Source organism: Zalophus californianus, chromosome 8 (genome assembly GCF_009762305.2).
Source record: "Zalophus californianus isolate mZalCal1 chromosome 8, mZalCal1.pri.v2, whole genome shotgun sequence".
Taxonomy (NCBI): Eukaryota; Metazoa; Chordata; class Mammalia; order Carnivora; family Otariidae; genus Zalophus; species Zalophus californianus.
In genome coordinates this window covers 12,045,284-12,060,116 of record NC_045602.1, presented here as the reverse complement: position 1 = coordinate 12,060,116, position 14,833 = coordinate 12,045,284, and the positions used below count along the sequence as shown (strand labels likewise).

Below are 14,833 nucleotides of genomic sequence, written 5' to 3'. Positions count from 1 at the left end.
TTGCTCTCTCGCTCCCAGGCATTTCTGCAGCACCTCATGGGATGGCATTCTCTCGGGAGGCGTGAAGGTCAGTAATGGGATCCCATGGTGACTCTTACGAAACATTGGCTCAGAGGTGGCACGTGTCACTTCCACTCACATTTCATTGCCCAGGAAATCACCCTGCTGAGCCCAGTGTTAGTCGGGTGGGTATTTGGGGTATGAATAAGTGCAGTGAATGCTGGGAACAATAACACAGTGTACCAAAGTTAGACTCAAATGTCGATGTTGGCTGTCATGATGGTAAACTAAGTAATTGAAGTCTGCATGTACTTTACGTTTTATAGTAAAGCCTCAAAAGATGACTGTACTGGCAGATGTATAAGTAGCCATCTCAGAGTAACCCAATGCACACTGAAGCGTTTAGGAGCAAAGGACAGGGTATATGCAACTTAGTCTCGAATAGTTCAGAAAAACAGACATGTGTTTGTGTGTGCACGTGGACTTGTGTGTGTGTGGGTTGTATGTGCACGTGGACTTGTGTGTGTGTGGGTTGTGTGTGCACGTGGACTTGTGTGTGGGGGGTTGTGTGTGCACGTGGACTTCTGTGTGTGGGGGGTTGTGTGTGCACGTGGACTTGTGTGTGGGGGGTTGTGTGTGCACGTGGACTTGTGTGTGGGGGGTTGTGCGTGCACGTGGACTTGTGTGTGTGTGTGGGTTGTGCGTGCACGTGGACTTGTGTGTGTGGGGGGGTTGTGTGTGCACGTGGACTGTGTGTGGGTTGTGTGTGCACGTGGACTTTGTGTGTGTGTGGGTTGTGTGTGCACGTGGACTTGTGTGGGGGGGGTTGTGTGTGCACGTGGACTTGTGTGTGGGGGGTTGTGTGTGCACGTGGACTTGTGTGTGTGGGGGGTTGTGTGTGCACGTGGACTTGTGTGTGTGTGGGTTGTGTGTGCACGTGGACTTGTGTGGGGGGGGGTTGTGTGTGCACGTGGACTTTGTGTGTGTGGGTTGTATGTGCACGTGGACGTGTGTGTGTGTGGGTTGTGTGTGCACGTGGACTTGTGTGTGTGTGTGGGTTGTGTGTGCACGTGGACTTGTGTGTGGGGGGGCTCCCATGTATGATGGCACATGTGCAAGTATAAATGGAGCAAATTATTAATGATTGGTTATTCTTGGCAAAGAGTTCTTTGTACCGTCTGGCAACCATTCTGTAAGTTTGAAATTAAATCATAATGAAAACTTAAAAGAGCCCATTCTAGGGCGCCTGGGTGGCTCAGTCGTTAAGCGTCTGCCTTCGGCTCAGGTCGTGGTCCCGGGGTCCTGGGACCGAGCCCCGCGTTGGGCTCCCTGCTCAGCAGGAAGCCTGCTTCTCCCTCCCCCTCTGCCTGCCTGCCGCTCCCCCTGCTTATGCTCTCTCTCTCACTATCTCTGTCTCTGTGTCATATAAAAATAAATAAAATCTTTAAAAAAAAAAAAAAGAGCCCATTCCAAAGAAAAACCACCACCTCTCTTCCTTTACCTCCCCAATCCCTGGGCCCTCTGCCACCTATAAAAGGTTCTGGGGAGAACACAGAATGTGTGGGAGATAGCCATGGATTTGGCAATGGATAAATGAATGAAGGCTTGAAAAACATTTAAGGGGCTGGGTTGAGTTCTGGTTCCATCACTTTTTCAATGACCTCTCCCTACTGCTTTTTCTGAAGATGATAGCACCTGCCTTGTCAAGTTCTGCCTTGTAGGGTTAATATATGTAAATCCCCTGCAGCAGTGCCTGGGACATAGGCCATTCATGTAATGTCGGCTCCTCTCGTTATAGTCGCTACTGTTATATTTATGGGGCCCCTGCCATCCAGGTAGTGCCATGCTTCTTACATCTTGACCCCTCTCCCTTAAATAAATAACCATTTCTTCCTAGCATATATAGAATAATCTTTACTGAAGTTTTTTCTCCCTTTAAGTGTCCTTAATTTACCTCATAATGTGAATTGGTGTGATCGGACATGTTTTATTTTCCTAATATCTGGCCTAAGTGAGAAGATTGGACCTGTTTGGAGAAAGGGTAATCAATTGGAACAGTGAGCAGTTTGAAGATTCCTACCCTTTAAATTGGGGTGTTGAGGTAGAGGTGGAAAATGCATGTTTGGAACATGGAATGGGTTTTGGGGTAGGGGGTAAAATAATTGGGGGCTCTGGTGTAATAGGAAGTATGTGAAGTTTTCAAAGACAAATACTGAGTTCTTTAAAATTTTCCCTAAGGCCTTACGTGGCATTTGAAAAGGTGACACTTTTTCTTAGCTTCAGAATGCCAGTGCATTTGCTGTTTGAGGACGTTGGTAACAAAGGATCCTAGCTGTACAGTATTCAGAAGCAACAATAATTTTAATTTTTTAAAAATAATTGTGTCTTTCTAAATTCTTTTTGATCTGGAGGCTAAGAGTTTTCATTGTGTTTGCTTACACCATCATGACACTCTTGGGTGATGTCCCTGGTTACAAGTCTTTCGTCTTTCTTTCACAGTGCGACTGTGCTCTGATAGGATCAGCCTCATCAAGGAGTGTATCTGCCAGTCCCCCACATGCTACAAACAGTCCGCCAAGCTTCTGGGCCTTGCCGAGTTGCTGAGAATAGCAGGTAAGTTTTGAATGCTGAATTGCAGAGTAAGGTTTCCATGTCATTCTTGACATCATCCTGGGCAAACGTCAGAATATGTGCTTGCAGGTGTCAGAATGCTGCTCTTGAGCAAGGATTTCTCTTTTCTGCAAAGATCGGCATGTTAGAGAAATGTGTCCCCATACTGAGCTGCTGGTCCATCTGTCCTTTAAACAAGGACAGGCTCATTCAGGGTGCTAGTAGGTGACTATGAGGTCAGGAGTAGAAGCTGGGATGAGTGTGTGTAACCAGAGAGCTTAAGAACAGTCAGCCCTACCGTTCACCTTCAGTGTCCAAATCTGATATGATATTTTTGAATTCAAGCAATTTCTTAGAAGAATTTGTGCATTTGCTATTTGGTGTGGTTTTCACACACGTGATCGTGCTTCATCTTCTATTACATGGTAATGATGATGGTATTTTTCTCATTTTACAAGGGAAATTGAGGATCAGAGAAGTCCAGTATCTTGCTCAGCAGGGTTAAATAGCAGACCCTGGCTTCCAAGGAAAGTCTTTCTGACTCTACCTTTCATGCTTCTTTAACCGCACTGTTCTGCTTACCAGAGTCTCTTAATAATTTTCTTTTGTATTTTTGACTTAACACTTATCTCTACAAGAACAGTTGATGGCCAGGGGTGCCTGGGTGGCTTAGTTGGTTAATCGTCTGCCTTTGGCTCAGGTCATGATCCCAGGGTCCTGGGAGCGAGTCCTGCAACGGGCTCCCTGCTCAGTGGGGAGTCTGCTTCTCCCTCTCCCTCTGACCCCCCCTGCTTGTGCTTCTCTCTCTCTCTCTCTGTCTGTCTCAAATAAATAAAACCTTTAAAAAAAAAAGTTGTTGGCCAAATATTTTATAAGCTGTGGTTTGAAGTTAGACTTGTTCAAACCACATATTATAGACTCAAAAGTAAACAAGATTTCTGTTTACATTTTGAACTTTAAAAAACATATATATTTAGTGTATTAGGGGACATACATTTACTAATGTTTTTAAATCTCAATATAGATGAGTCATTCTGAAGGTCTATAGTTTCAGTACATTTTCCTTTGTCAGTTGTCCAAAAGCAGAGCATTATCATCTTTACCTGTGGGTCCGTTGCAGCTTTGGAACCTATCACCCATCCTAAGGCATCTTGGATGACGGGGGAGAGATTGAATGTAGGTCAGAAGGCTGCTTCAGTCCTGACTGTCCCATACACTTGCAAAGCGACTTTAGCTCCAGTTTCTGTCTCTGGAAGATGGGAATGACACTCCCTGGTTTCACCCTCCATGTTTACAAGACCCCCGAATGAGTTAATGCCTATAAAAGCACCTTATAAACTTTGAAGCGCTCTGATCATCAGGGAAGACTTTCATAATGAAATTTCGCAGAAACTAGTGAAGCAGCTCAGGGATGCTGTCAGCATTTTTTATGTACCTACGAAGACCAGTTTCCATTTTTGCCCTCTGTTATGTTGACATGGAAACAGGAATACCCGTGATCTTGGTAAATTGTAGGAATTTTTAATGGGTTTAACAACCTTTCAGTCCCCTTCTCTACTCTTTTTACATATTAGCTCTTTCATGATGTACAACAGGCTCTTGTTAGCTGCATTTTACAGATGAAGAAATAAAGCAGAGACAGGTGAGGGAGTATCACTGTGCTGGGTACTTGGGATACAAGGATCTGGTACACACAACGTCTTCCTTTTGGGAATTCAGAATCTTAGAGGGCTGAGGAAGCAGATAATTATGCTGTAGCACAGGACAGGATGTGTACCTGTATTCTGCATACAGATACTATAGAGCTTGGAAGAAAGGCAATGCTAATATTTTATAATATATATAATATAATAATATATATAATATATATAATATAATAAATGCTAATATATATTATGCTAATAATATGCTATATATAATATATAGCATATATATAATATATATAATATAAATGCTCATATATATATTATATATAATATAATAAATGCTAATATATATATATAAAATGCTAATATTTTTGCCTGGCAAGGAGGGTAATTAAGAAGGGGAATCGCAAGGCTGGTGACATTTATCTGAGGCTTTTAGGGTGTTCTGGTTGTCTACTGCTGCTTTATAAACCACTCCGAAGCTTTAGTGACTTTAAAACAAAATCATTTAATTTTTGTCTCTCTCAGTTCTTGGAGGTTGACTGGGCTCAGCCAGGCAGTTCAGAATCTTCTATGCAATTGCACCCAGATAATGTCTAGGGAGGGATTGGCTCATCTCAAAGGTTGCTTTACTTACATATCTGGCACCTGGTCTGGAAAGACTCAAATAGCTGGGGGATAGAATAGCCAGGGCTGAATCTCTTCTTTGTGTGGTTTCTCCTTGTGGTCTTTTCATACGGTGGCTGCAGAGTACCGCGATTCTTACATGGTGGCTGAAGGCTCCCAGAGTCTGTGTTCTGAGAGGAACCAGCAGAAGCTTTACGGGGTTTTCTAATCTAGGCCTTGGAATTTGGGCAGTTTCATTGTCATCGTGTAATGAGGCAGTCACACGGGCCCTCCCGAGTTTAAGGGAAGTATATATGAGCTCGACCTGACGGCTTGACTGGGCCTGGATGATTTGCTTCTGAGCTGGCTTACTCATTGGGCAGTTGGAGGAGACCTCAGTGTCTTCCTGGCTGATGATAAGAGGCCTCAGTTCCTTGCCACATGGACCTCTCCATAGGGGTTCTTAAATGTTCTGTCAACATGATACCTAGTTGCCCTAAAGCAGTTGATCCAGGAGAGAGTGAGGAGGAAGCTGTAATGTCCTTTATGATCTAGTCTTGGAAGTCACACATCATCATGTCCACCATATTCTGTTAAAAGTAAATCACTAACCAGCTCCCATTAAGGGGAAGGGCAATGAGCTTTAGAAAGGAGTGTCAGAGAATTTATGGACATAGCTTAAATTACATTTCATATACTCAAAGCCTTGTTATGCCACCATTAATCTTCTCCTTTACAGACTAAGTATCTGAATCATTTTCTTTAATAGATGTCTTGCCAGGCTGTACTCTTGACAGTTAAGAATTTGTTTTGTTTTGTTTCATCTGTAATATTTTTCTAGGTCATTCTTTTAGGCTGTTTTTGGTTGTTTCCCCCTTTACCCACTTGTTCAGATTGGAACTTTCTAGAATGAAAAGTAGTTCAATATTTGAACTTTGGAGTCCAAGGTGACTGTTTAACCCATCTTCATATAAAAGTTTACATTAACAACAATAATTCTCATTTTATGCTTTTATACTTATTTAAGTTACTTCTTCCTGTGTCCTTTATAGCAGAGATATGACTCTTATGTGAGGCGTCATGTGAGGCGATAGGAATAAAGAAGTTAATTTACTGAAGATTTCAGTTAAGAAGTTTCTCCCTTTGAATCCTTTACTCTTAGTCTTTGTTTCCACCTTTTCTTTTTTGGTTGTTGGATGATGGTAATCACTGGACCCGTTACTTAAAGTCAGCTAATTAGGGGATTTAATTATACCTGCAAAATATCTTTGCAACCTATTCAAGTTGTCTCATGAAAAAAAGAATCACCTGTGGGTGGCCCTTTTCATTTTTGATTTAGGTATTCTGAATAAATGCAGAAATTTCAAGAGTATTATCCAGGAAATAGGTTTTAAGTGTGATATGTGCATTTATTATTGAGAAACTTTTTACATATTCTATTTCCAGTGTTATATGTGAGTGTTACAGAATATGGGTGTTATTCTAAAATAATATTATGAATTGTAGTGTTTTATCTTTTTTTTCTTTTTTTTTGATTGGCTTAGGCCAGTTTGTGGATTTTATTTAAACCTATGCAGCACAGGATGGAGATTAATGGTGACATATTTTAAAACTTTGATTCAGACCCTTCTGTGATATGTTTATTTTTTTCTTCCAAATCACATTGTAGCCTAAAAATGCAGGGACCATTGGGTAATTTCTTTTTTTTTTTCTTTTTGGAAATATTGAAAATAATGAGGTTTCATTACCTCATTGAAATATAAAATATTTTACTTTTTTTTTTAGTCTAAGTATGCATATTGTGTTTATGTTGTAACTTTGAATTATTTGTCTTATAATTGAAAATTACATTCTGGATAGAATCTCTACTCATTTCATTGAGGATATATTTTTTTGAGCTCCAGTTATGTGTATGACTTGGTGCCAGGTACTGAGAGTTTAACAAGGAAAGAATCCCTGTCTTCAGAGAGCTTAAATTCTGATAGAAGATGTAGATTTTTAAGTTGATAATCTTAAATTGGTATTCACAGAATGAAAAGTGAAGGAACATGTAGGAGGGGCACCTAAAAAATGTGTTTCTTGTGAAGAAATCTTGTGTAGAGATGTCAGAGAAGGACATAACATCTGAGTTGACTTCCAAGAATCTTCCTGAGAAAATTAAGATCTTTGTGTTAACATAAACTGAATTTTGGTATGTGTTCTTAGAGTCTAGATGCTTACTATGATAAATAAAAGGTAGTACTGTTGGAGAAACTATAAAATTCTATCCAGTTTACTGTGTGTTTAAGTCTCCCCCCCTTGTATTTGTCATTTATTAATTATAATTAGAAACAACATTCAAAGGGCAAAATATAAAAGAAATAGCAAAAAGTTTAAAGTTCTCGTTGGGAGGAAAACTTTTTCTCTACCCACTTAGGTTGGAATGGTTGGTCTGGCGCTGATACTAGTCATTGATTTCTTAGGAGACTGAAAGCTAATTCCAGGATTAATAAATAGATTGGAAGGTCAAAGTTGCTGTGACATTTGTCCTATAATCTTTTTAAAAAATCAGTCTAATCTCTGCCTTTTATTTTTTAATTAATTTGAAACACAATGTTAAATGAGCTCTTTTATCAGTTGATGCTACCATAATCATTAAGTCATTTGCATGTGTTTACAGGTGAAGACCCAGAAGAAAGGCGTGGACAGGTTCTGATCCTTCTAGTAGAGCAAGCACTTCGTTTCCATGACTACAAAGCAGCCAGTGTGCATTGTCAGGAGCTGATGGCCACAGGTGAAATAGACAAATATACTTAACACTTGGCTCAGGTCCTTTTCACATGATGAATAATGGAAAATATCTGTTCTCAAATCAATTGGCCTGTTTGGGAAGCCAGCCACATTTTTTTCAAAAGACATGAGAAACATTTTATGAGCCCTGATCAGTATGTACACCATGTGCTTATATACTAATAGAAGTATTTTAATAGGCTTAGGGGTTAGATTTTAGCTGAGATTTTGGTTGCTTTCTATTGCCTATTAAAAATATGCTCATTATTTTAAGAACAATTTTATGTAAAATATTTTAATGGCTTTTCATGTATTATATAAAAATTAAACATTTTGAAGTATCTATAATTCGTGAGTAGTTAATATTTCTAGTTTTTAATTGTTTTTAAAGGGATAGCATAGTGCTTTTCAAACTGACATTGAGAAAATAGGAAGTAGTTTGCAATCCTAAAATTTTCTATTTGGAAATTCAAAGTCAGGTCTCTGGGATATCAGATTTTTTTGCGGCATAATATGAGAGAACATATTCCCCTGTGGGGTAGGAAGTGATGTTGCCTTATCAGAGACTCTGTACTAAACGATCTGCTTTCTGGAGCAGTGTCTGAACATACGAAAGCCCAAGCAGTCTTTTTCCCTACTGTCTGTGCTTTCATAGTGAGCGGTTAAAATGTAGTGCTTCACCTCATGATAACTCATGGAGCTGTGCATTTAGGAGTTTTGCACTTTTTGTATGTATACTGTTAAAGAAAAATATTCTGACATTTCTTAAAAATGGTAAGGAAGACTTTATTCAAGGCTTTTGCAGTAGATGTTAAAACTATTGCAATAGGCAAGAGAGATCAGACTTAACTCCAAATAACAGAAAAGACAGCTGGGGACTTAAAGCCAAGGAGCATAGTGAGGGGTTGGTGGATGGAAAATTCTATGAGACATCAAGTTTAGTGGGTTCTCGCTGACCTGACTTAACAGGATTCTTGCTGAAGGCAGGCCTGGGTGTTCAGATTGCAAGGATGAGGGAGGAGGAATTTAATCAGGTATCAACAGTGATCAGTTATCAAGGGTGGGAGATTCTCTATAAATGGACTTTGTAGGATTATTGCCAACACTGGACTATGCAGGCTCAGCCAGCATGGGCCAAGGTGTGGGCCTAGTTGTGAAGAGGTTTCAAAGGAGCTTGACCAATATTTGGTCAAGGAGAGAATCTTTGTCAGGACATCTATGAAAATGTTTAAAGCTCTGGGGGGAAAAAAGCAATGCTTTATAACTTCAGCATTAGAAAATCAGTTTCATAAAAGAGCTACATTCTGTAATACTATGTTAATATTAACCAATTAGTATTAATATTAACTAATTAGTATTAGCTAATTAATGTTCATTAGTGTTAGTTAATGTTAACTAATAAGCCAATATTAATATTAACCAATATTGACTTTGTAACATTAAGTTCAGAATAATTATGATGTTTTTGAAAAAACAATGAATTACTCTAAAATTATTTAGAGAGGTTTGTAAGAATTTTATTCCCATAAGGGTAGTGCCTGGATTTTTACTTTACATATTTAGAGAAATTATTCTGGACCAAGGCCTTTGTATTTAGAAGAAACAAACCCTTTCAAACTAGAACTTAGTACTTAGAAAAAACAAACAAAACGCTTTCACACTAGAACTCCTTCAACTACACATAAAAATAAATTTTAAGACTCTGGAGTATAAAATTGTGGAGGACAAAGATCTCTGCTGGGAGCAGGGCAGACTGTAGGCGTTGCTCTGTCCTTGGATCTCTGTCTTCTATAAAGTGAATGATTCTGTGTAGCTGCCTATAATAAGTTTTCTTTTCTCACACCTTGCAGTTTACAAAGTGCTTTTAAATAGAAATGTTATTTAATCCTTCAAGAACTCAATGAGGAAGGCATTATTATTGTCCCTTTGTAGTAGTAAAAGAAGTGTGACACTTGGAACTCTCTCAAGCTCACACAAGTGCTAAATAGCAGTGTTGGGCCATACCCTCAAGTCTTCCGAATTCAGATATCCAGCTTTTTACTCAATGTCAAAGCTAAGTAGATTATTTGTAGTTATTGTCAGGTATTCTAAAATGAAGCAGAGTTCATCAGAAAAACATGTTTGGAATATTGCTAAACTTTCTGCATAATAAACCAGCCTAATATTTCTTTTCTATTTTAGATCCTTATGTATTTCTGCTTCTGAAAATGTTATGTATCACTAATGACCACGATTGCGCTTTGGTAACATAAGACCTGAGCAGAAAGCCATTGGATTTCTCATGTTAGGTTGGAGACTTTTCTTGTGAAAATCGGTTTGTTTTTGCTTGCCAATTTTGCAGGTTATTCTAAGAGTTGGGATGTTTGTAGCCAGTTAGGACAATCAGAAAGTTACCAGGACTTGGCCACTCGTCGGGAGCTCATGGCTTTTGCTTTGACACACTGCCCTCCGAGCAGCATCGAACTACTTTTGGCAGCTAGCAGCTCGCTGCAGACAGAAGTGAGTGTTCCCAGGAAAGCAAATCTCAAACTGTATGAAATGTATTTTGTTGGGTGTGTGGATCTGAGATCTGTGATCATTTTTTAAAATAATAGAATTTTAATTTATGGAAGAAAAATAGCTTGTCACTTATGTGAAAAGGGATTTGAAGGTATTAGGATATAAAATAGTGTTGTTACAGTAAGGAAGGAAGGGTACAAGGCAAGTATGAGAAAAACAGGAATTAATATTAAAAAATAAATTATTGAATATAATGGGGAACGTTAGTGTTGTCAAGAATAAAACATAAGAAATGATCACGTAAAATATATTTGAAACCATAGGAGTTAAAACCAGGGGTGACACCATCCCTTAGAGGCCCTTTGGAAATGGGAGGGGAAAGAGTTTTGGTTGAGGAGATGCTGAATTTCCTCAAATTCACAGGATAGATCTGCCTGAGGTTGGATTAATGCTCTTGTTGCAAAAATATAGGAAGGGATCAATACAGGATATAAGAATATAGGAAGAGATTCTGGAATTCTCATTTTCATGTCCTTGTCATTCAATATGTTGTATAACAGTTTTTCCACCAGTGGTTCCCAGTTCTGAAACTGGGAAGCTGTCTAGGAAGTCCTGAAGTAAGCCTGTTCCCAAAAAACTGTTCATTATGAAATAGCAATTTTTTCCTCAAAAGAGTAATTTTTAAATTTCCAGTCTACATTGTGAAGTGCAGTGAATTTAAAAACACAATTCCTTCATAGTATGTCATGTTCTTTTTCCAGATTCTTTATCAAAAAGTGAATTTCCAGATCCATCCGGAAGGAGGGGAGAGTATCAGTGTCTCACCATTAATTAGTAAAGTGCAACAAGAGGTGAGTTAGTCTTGGGGGGCGGGGGGGGAGTTTGAAACCTGGCCAGGAGTGGAGTGAAATGGGAATCGCCTGGCCCTGTGGACAGGGGTGGAGAGACTATTTTTCTTTTTTCTTTCTTTCTTTTTTTTTTTTAAGATTTTATTTATTTATTTGACGGAGAGAGACACAGAGAGGGAACACAAGCAGGGGGATTGGGAGAGGGAAAGGCAGGCCTCCTGCAGAGCAGGGAACCCAATGCGGGGCTTGATCTCAGGACCCCGGGATCATGACGTGAGCCGAAGGCAGACGCTTAACGACTGAGCCACCCAGGCGCCCCGAGACTGTTTTTCTTTTAAGCTTCTTTTGTGTGTCTCGTGAAGTGCAACATTCATATAAAAAAAAAGTACACAAAAGTGTTCACCTCAATAAATTATCACAAAGACAGTATCCATGAAGCCACCAGAGAAATAGTGTATGACCAGCCTTCCACAAGTCCCCACACACCCTCTCCCAGTTTAATCTCTAGCCCTTCTTTCTCCTTCCAGAAATCACCCATGTCGTGACACCAGGTCTTTGTGGCTTTTGTTCTTATTTTAAAGAATTTTAATACACCTCACACCTCACCCATTATGATAGTTTAATTTTACGTGTTTTTGTACGTAATAGAAATAGCTTACGCTCCGTATCGTTTGTGAGATTCATCCACGCTATTCTATGTAGTGCAGTTTTATTTATTGTTACTGGTGTGGAGAAATTAATTGCAGTGTGCGTATTTTACAGTTGATCCATTCCAATGATGATTGGCATTGGTGTCTGTTCGGTTTTGGCTAAAACTGAAGCTGTGTACAGGTCCCTCATGAACAAGTCATAACTTTGTCTCTGGCATCTACTTCCCCGGCTCTGGAAGTGGATGTTAGCAGATATCCATAGTTGCAACCTCGATCAGTAACCCCAAATGATTTTCCAAAGTGGTTTTACCAGTTGCATTTTTCAACAGCAGTGTTTGGGATTGCCATTTATTCCAATTTAGCACTTTGGCATTGTTAGTTTTTTTTTTTTTTTATGTGTGAAGTATTTAGTGGTATTTATGATCTTGATTTGCATTTTTCTCATTATTTATGAGATGGAATTAGCTCAGGAGAGATCCTCTTTTGTGAGGTACATGTTCAGTTCTCTTGCTCATTTTCTATAGGATTTTTCTCCTTTTCCATCACCTCATTGAGATTCTTGTGAATAAAGTTTGTCTGAACCACTTAAGTATGTCCATGTCTCAGGATAGTTCATCTTGGGAGAGAAAGGAGGGAGTACATATCCCCTGAAAACTTTCTTTTGGTCAGTGTTGGCTCTGTGGCATTTCACTCTCCATGACACTTCACTCTCTCTGACTATTTCTAACAACATAAATATTCTAATTAGGTCAATTAAGAGATGGTAATCCTCTTTATAGATTGGTTTTCCGTAGGATTCCTTTAAATGATAAACTTCACTTTCAAAATGTGAAATGTCATTCATATGGGGAGATGTCTATTGTGTGATGAGTGAGTTGCATCTAGTCTTTTTTTTTTTTTTTTTTTTCTTTTTTAGTTGGCTGTATCCATTTTGCCAAACTCATTTGTGGTTGTGTACTATATCATTACTTCTGGAAGTCTGACACAAAGCTTCAGTTGTGGAATCTGTTAATGGAGTTACTGCAGAGATACTTAGTTTTTGCACATAGTGGAATACGTATGTCTATGCCATTTCCATAATTCATTCTTTTATATTAAAATTCACTTTGACAAACATATTGAATATACTCTTGTAACCCTAGTTCAGTGCTGAGTGATCTGAGGATCTCAGAGTTGTTTGTAATGTGACTTTTTTGTCCGTAAGGAATTTTCTCCTATTCTTCTGTAATGATGACTTCGGGATAGCACCAACCAATAGATTTTTCTACAGTGAGGGAGATGTTCTATATCCCCACTGTTCAGTATGGTAGCTGCTAGTCACATGTGCTGTTGAGTACTTGATATATGGCTAGGGCACCTAGGGAATCATTTTTAAATCTAATTTTAATTAAGTTAAATTTAAATAGCCACATGAGGCTACTGGCTACCAGATGGATATCACAGTTGCGGAAGATCAGACACGGAATGGAGCATTGTGTTTTGCCATCAACTGAGACAGTAGACTTTGTTGTTATTGTTGCATTCTCTCTGGATGGAAGCCATAGCATTTTCTAGGGGCCTGGAGTATTGTGGACATGTTTTGTCTTTGGCATGTTTTGACTTGTAGTCATACTGATTGCTCTTGGTTTGTGTTTTTTCACTGGATATGAAAGCATATTAAGTTCTGTGGTGTTCTCTCTATGGGATACAGAGCAGTTCTTATATTGGCCAGCAGTCCCTAGATGTTTGGTATATTAGGAGGAAGTTGGCCAATTTTACCGTCTTTCAGGGTCCAGTTGAAGACTCACTTTCGATGGCACCTTCTTTATCCCAAGTTTTGTGTCTTTTGAGCCCCTGGTCCTTCTCCACTGATTCAGCCACATCTCATCTTGCTCTCTCTAGCCTCATCTCCTTTCATGCCTCCCAAACATGCACTGGGTTCCAGTCCTACCAAAATCACCACCATTCTCTAGCTTTGTCTCACCTTTGGTGTCATTTAGTTAGAGTTTTCTTTCAGTCACTGCTGTTTTCTTGCCTTGTGCTCTGGTTGTCTTTCTTACCCCTTGATCCCATCTGAAGTATCATTTTCTTTGGAAAGTTTTCCTTGAGTCCTCTAATTATTCCTCTTTCTTTGTCCTCCATGTACTCTCACATCATTGTGTCAGCTCTTGTGTGGTGTGCTTTGGTATTGTGTGGTAACTGGAAGCATATCGTTTACCTTTGTACTCTCTATAGAGTGGGTTGTCACATAGTGAATGCCTAGGAAATGTTTGATAAAGCTCAGTTGGAAACTTCCACTGCATAAAGATTAGTCTATGGTAAAAATTAGTTAGAAAATAGATTTTAACATAAAAATAAAAGGAATTTCCCATTTAATTCATATATATGTGGCTATTGAGATCCTTTTATGTTTTGGCCAGTATAAGGGGTGTATCATTTCTCTGTTCAGCATAGAATTGCAAAGTGTTTCTGCTGAGTTCAGCTCCATAAGCTTATTCTGAATCCCCATCCTTCTTTATAAAATCCAGGAAAAAACCTTTGTGACTTTTGGATTTCCTATTTTCTCCTTCTACAATGAATTAGAAAGTGTCAACCTGACCCTTTAGTGGCTTCTTTGGAGTGGGACATGCTGTGTCAGTCACTGCAAGTGGACACATATTAGTCCATTAGTCTCTTTAGTAAATGAAGGAGACTGCCAGTCGTCCTTTACATGTTCTACTTAGCAAGGAAAAGGAATTCTTCTAAATGATTCTTTTTTTCCCCTTTCTCCTTTTTTTTTGTAGCTCCTTAAAAGCTTTCTTGTCTTTATTTGTCCTTTTTCAGCAAGTTGTAAGAAATCTAGATCTCATGAAGTACAAATCCAAACCCTCAATGAATACATTACGGCTTTGATTCTTGAAGCACATTTCAGAATATTATAGCTACTATTATTGGATTAAAATACAGTGCTTAGCTGTAAGATGCTGTGTGTTACACATTAACAGTAGATATAATAACCACATTAAATTATAACCATAAATGAGAGCTGACTATATGTGTAATCTGCTTAACGCCCAAGACTTTCATTACTCAGTTGTGAAAATAATAATTTTTATTTATATATCCAAGCAAAGTAAAGATGTAATTGCTCCACAGTAGCATTTGCATTAGTTCAAGTAGAGCCTACAAGTTTGAAGATATTGGCTATTGTCCCCATGGACAAGATATTACTTTATAAATAGAACAG

At 38.9% G+C, this 14,833-nt stretch overlaps 1 protein-coding gene across 5 annotated transcripts in view; it reads left to right on the top strand.

Annotated features, from left to right (window-relative positions):
* Window positions 1-14,833, top strand: part of NBAS (NBAS subunit of NRZ tethering complex) — a 353,391-nt gene that overhangs the window by 174,267 nt on the left and 164,291 nt on the right. For all 5 annotated transcript variants that reach the window (XM_027621826.2, XM_027621829.2, XM_027621828.2 and 2 more), the window contains 4 exons: window positions 2,500-2,613; window positions 7,522-7,635; window positions 9,973-10,130; window positions 10,892-10,981. In XM_027621826.2, the coding sequence (XP_027477627.2) occupies window positions 2,500-2,613; window positions 7,522-7,635; window positions 9,973-10,130; window positions 10,892-10,981 (476 nt within the window). The remainder of the gene's footprint in view (window positions 1-2,499; window positions 2,614-7,521; window positions 7,636-9,972; window positions 10,131-10,891; window positions 10,982-14,833) is intronic.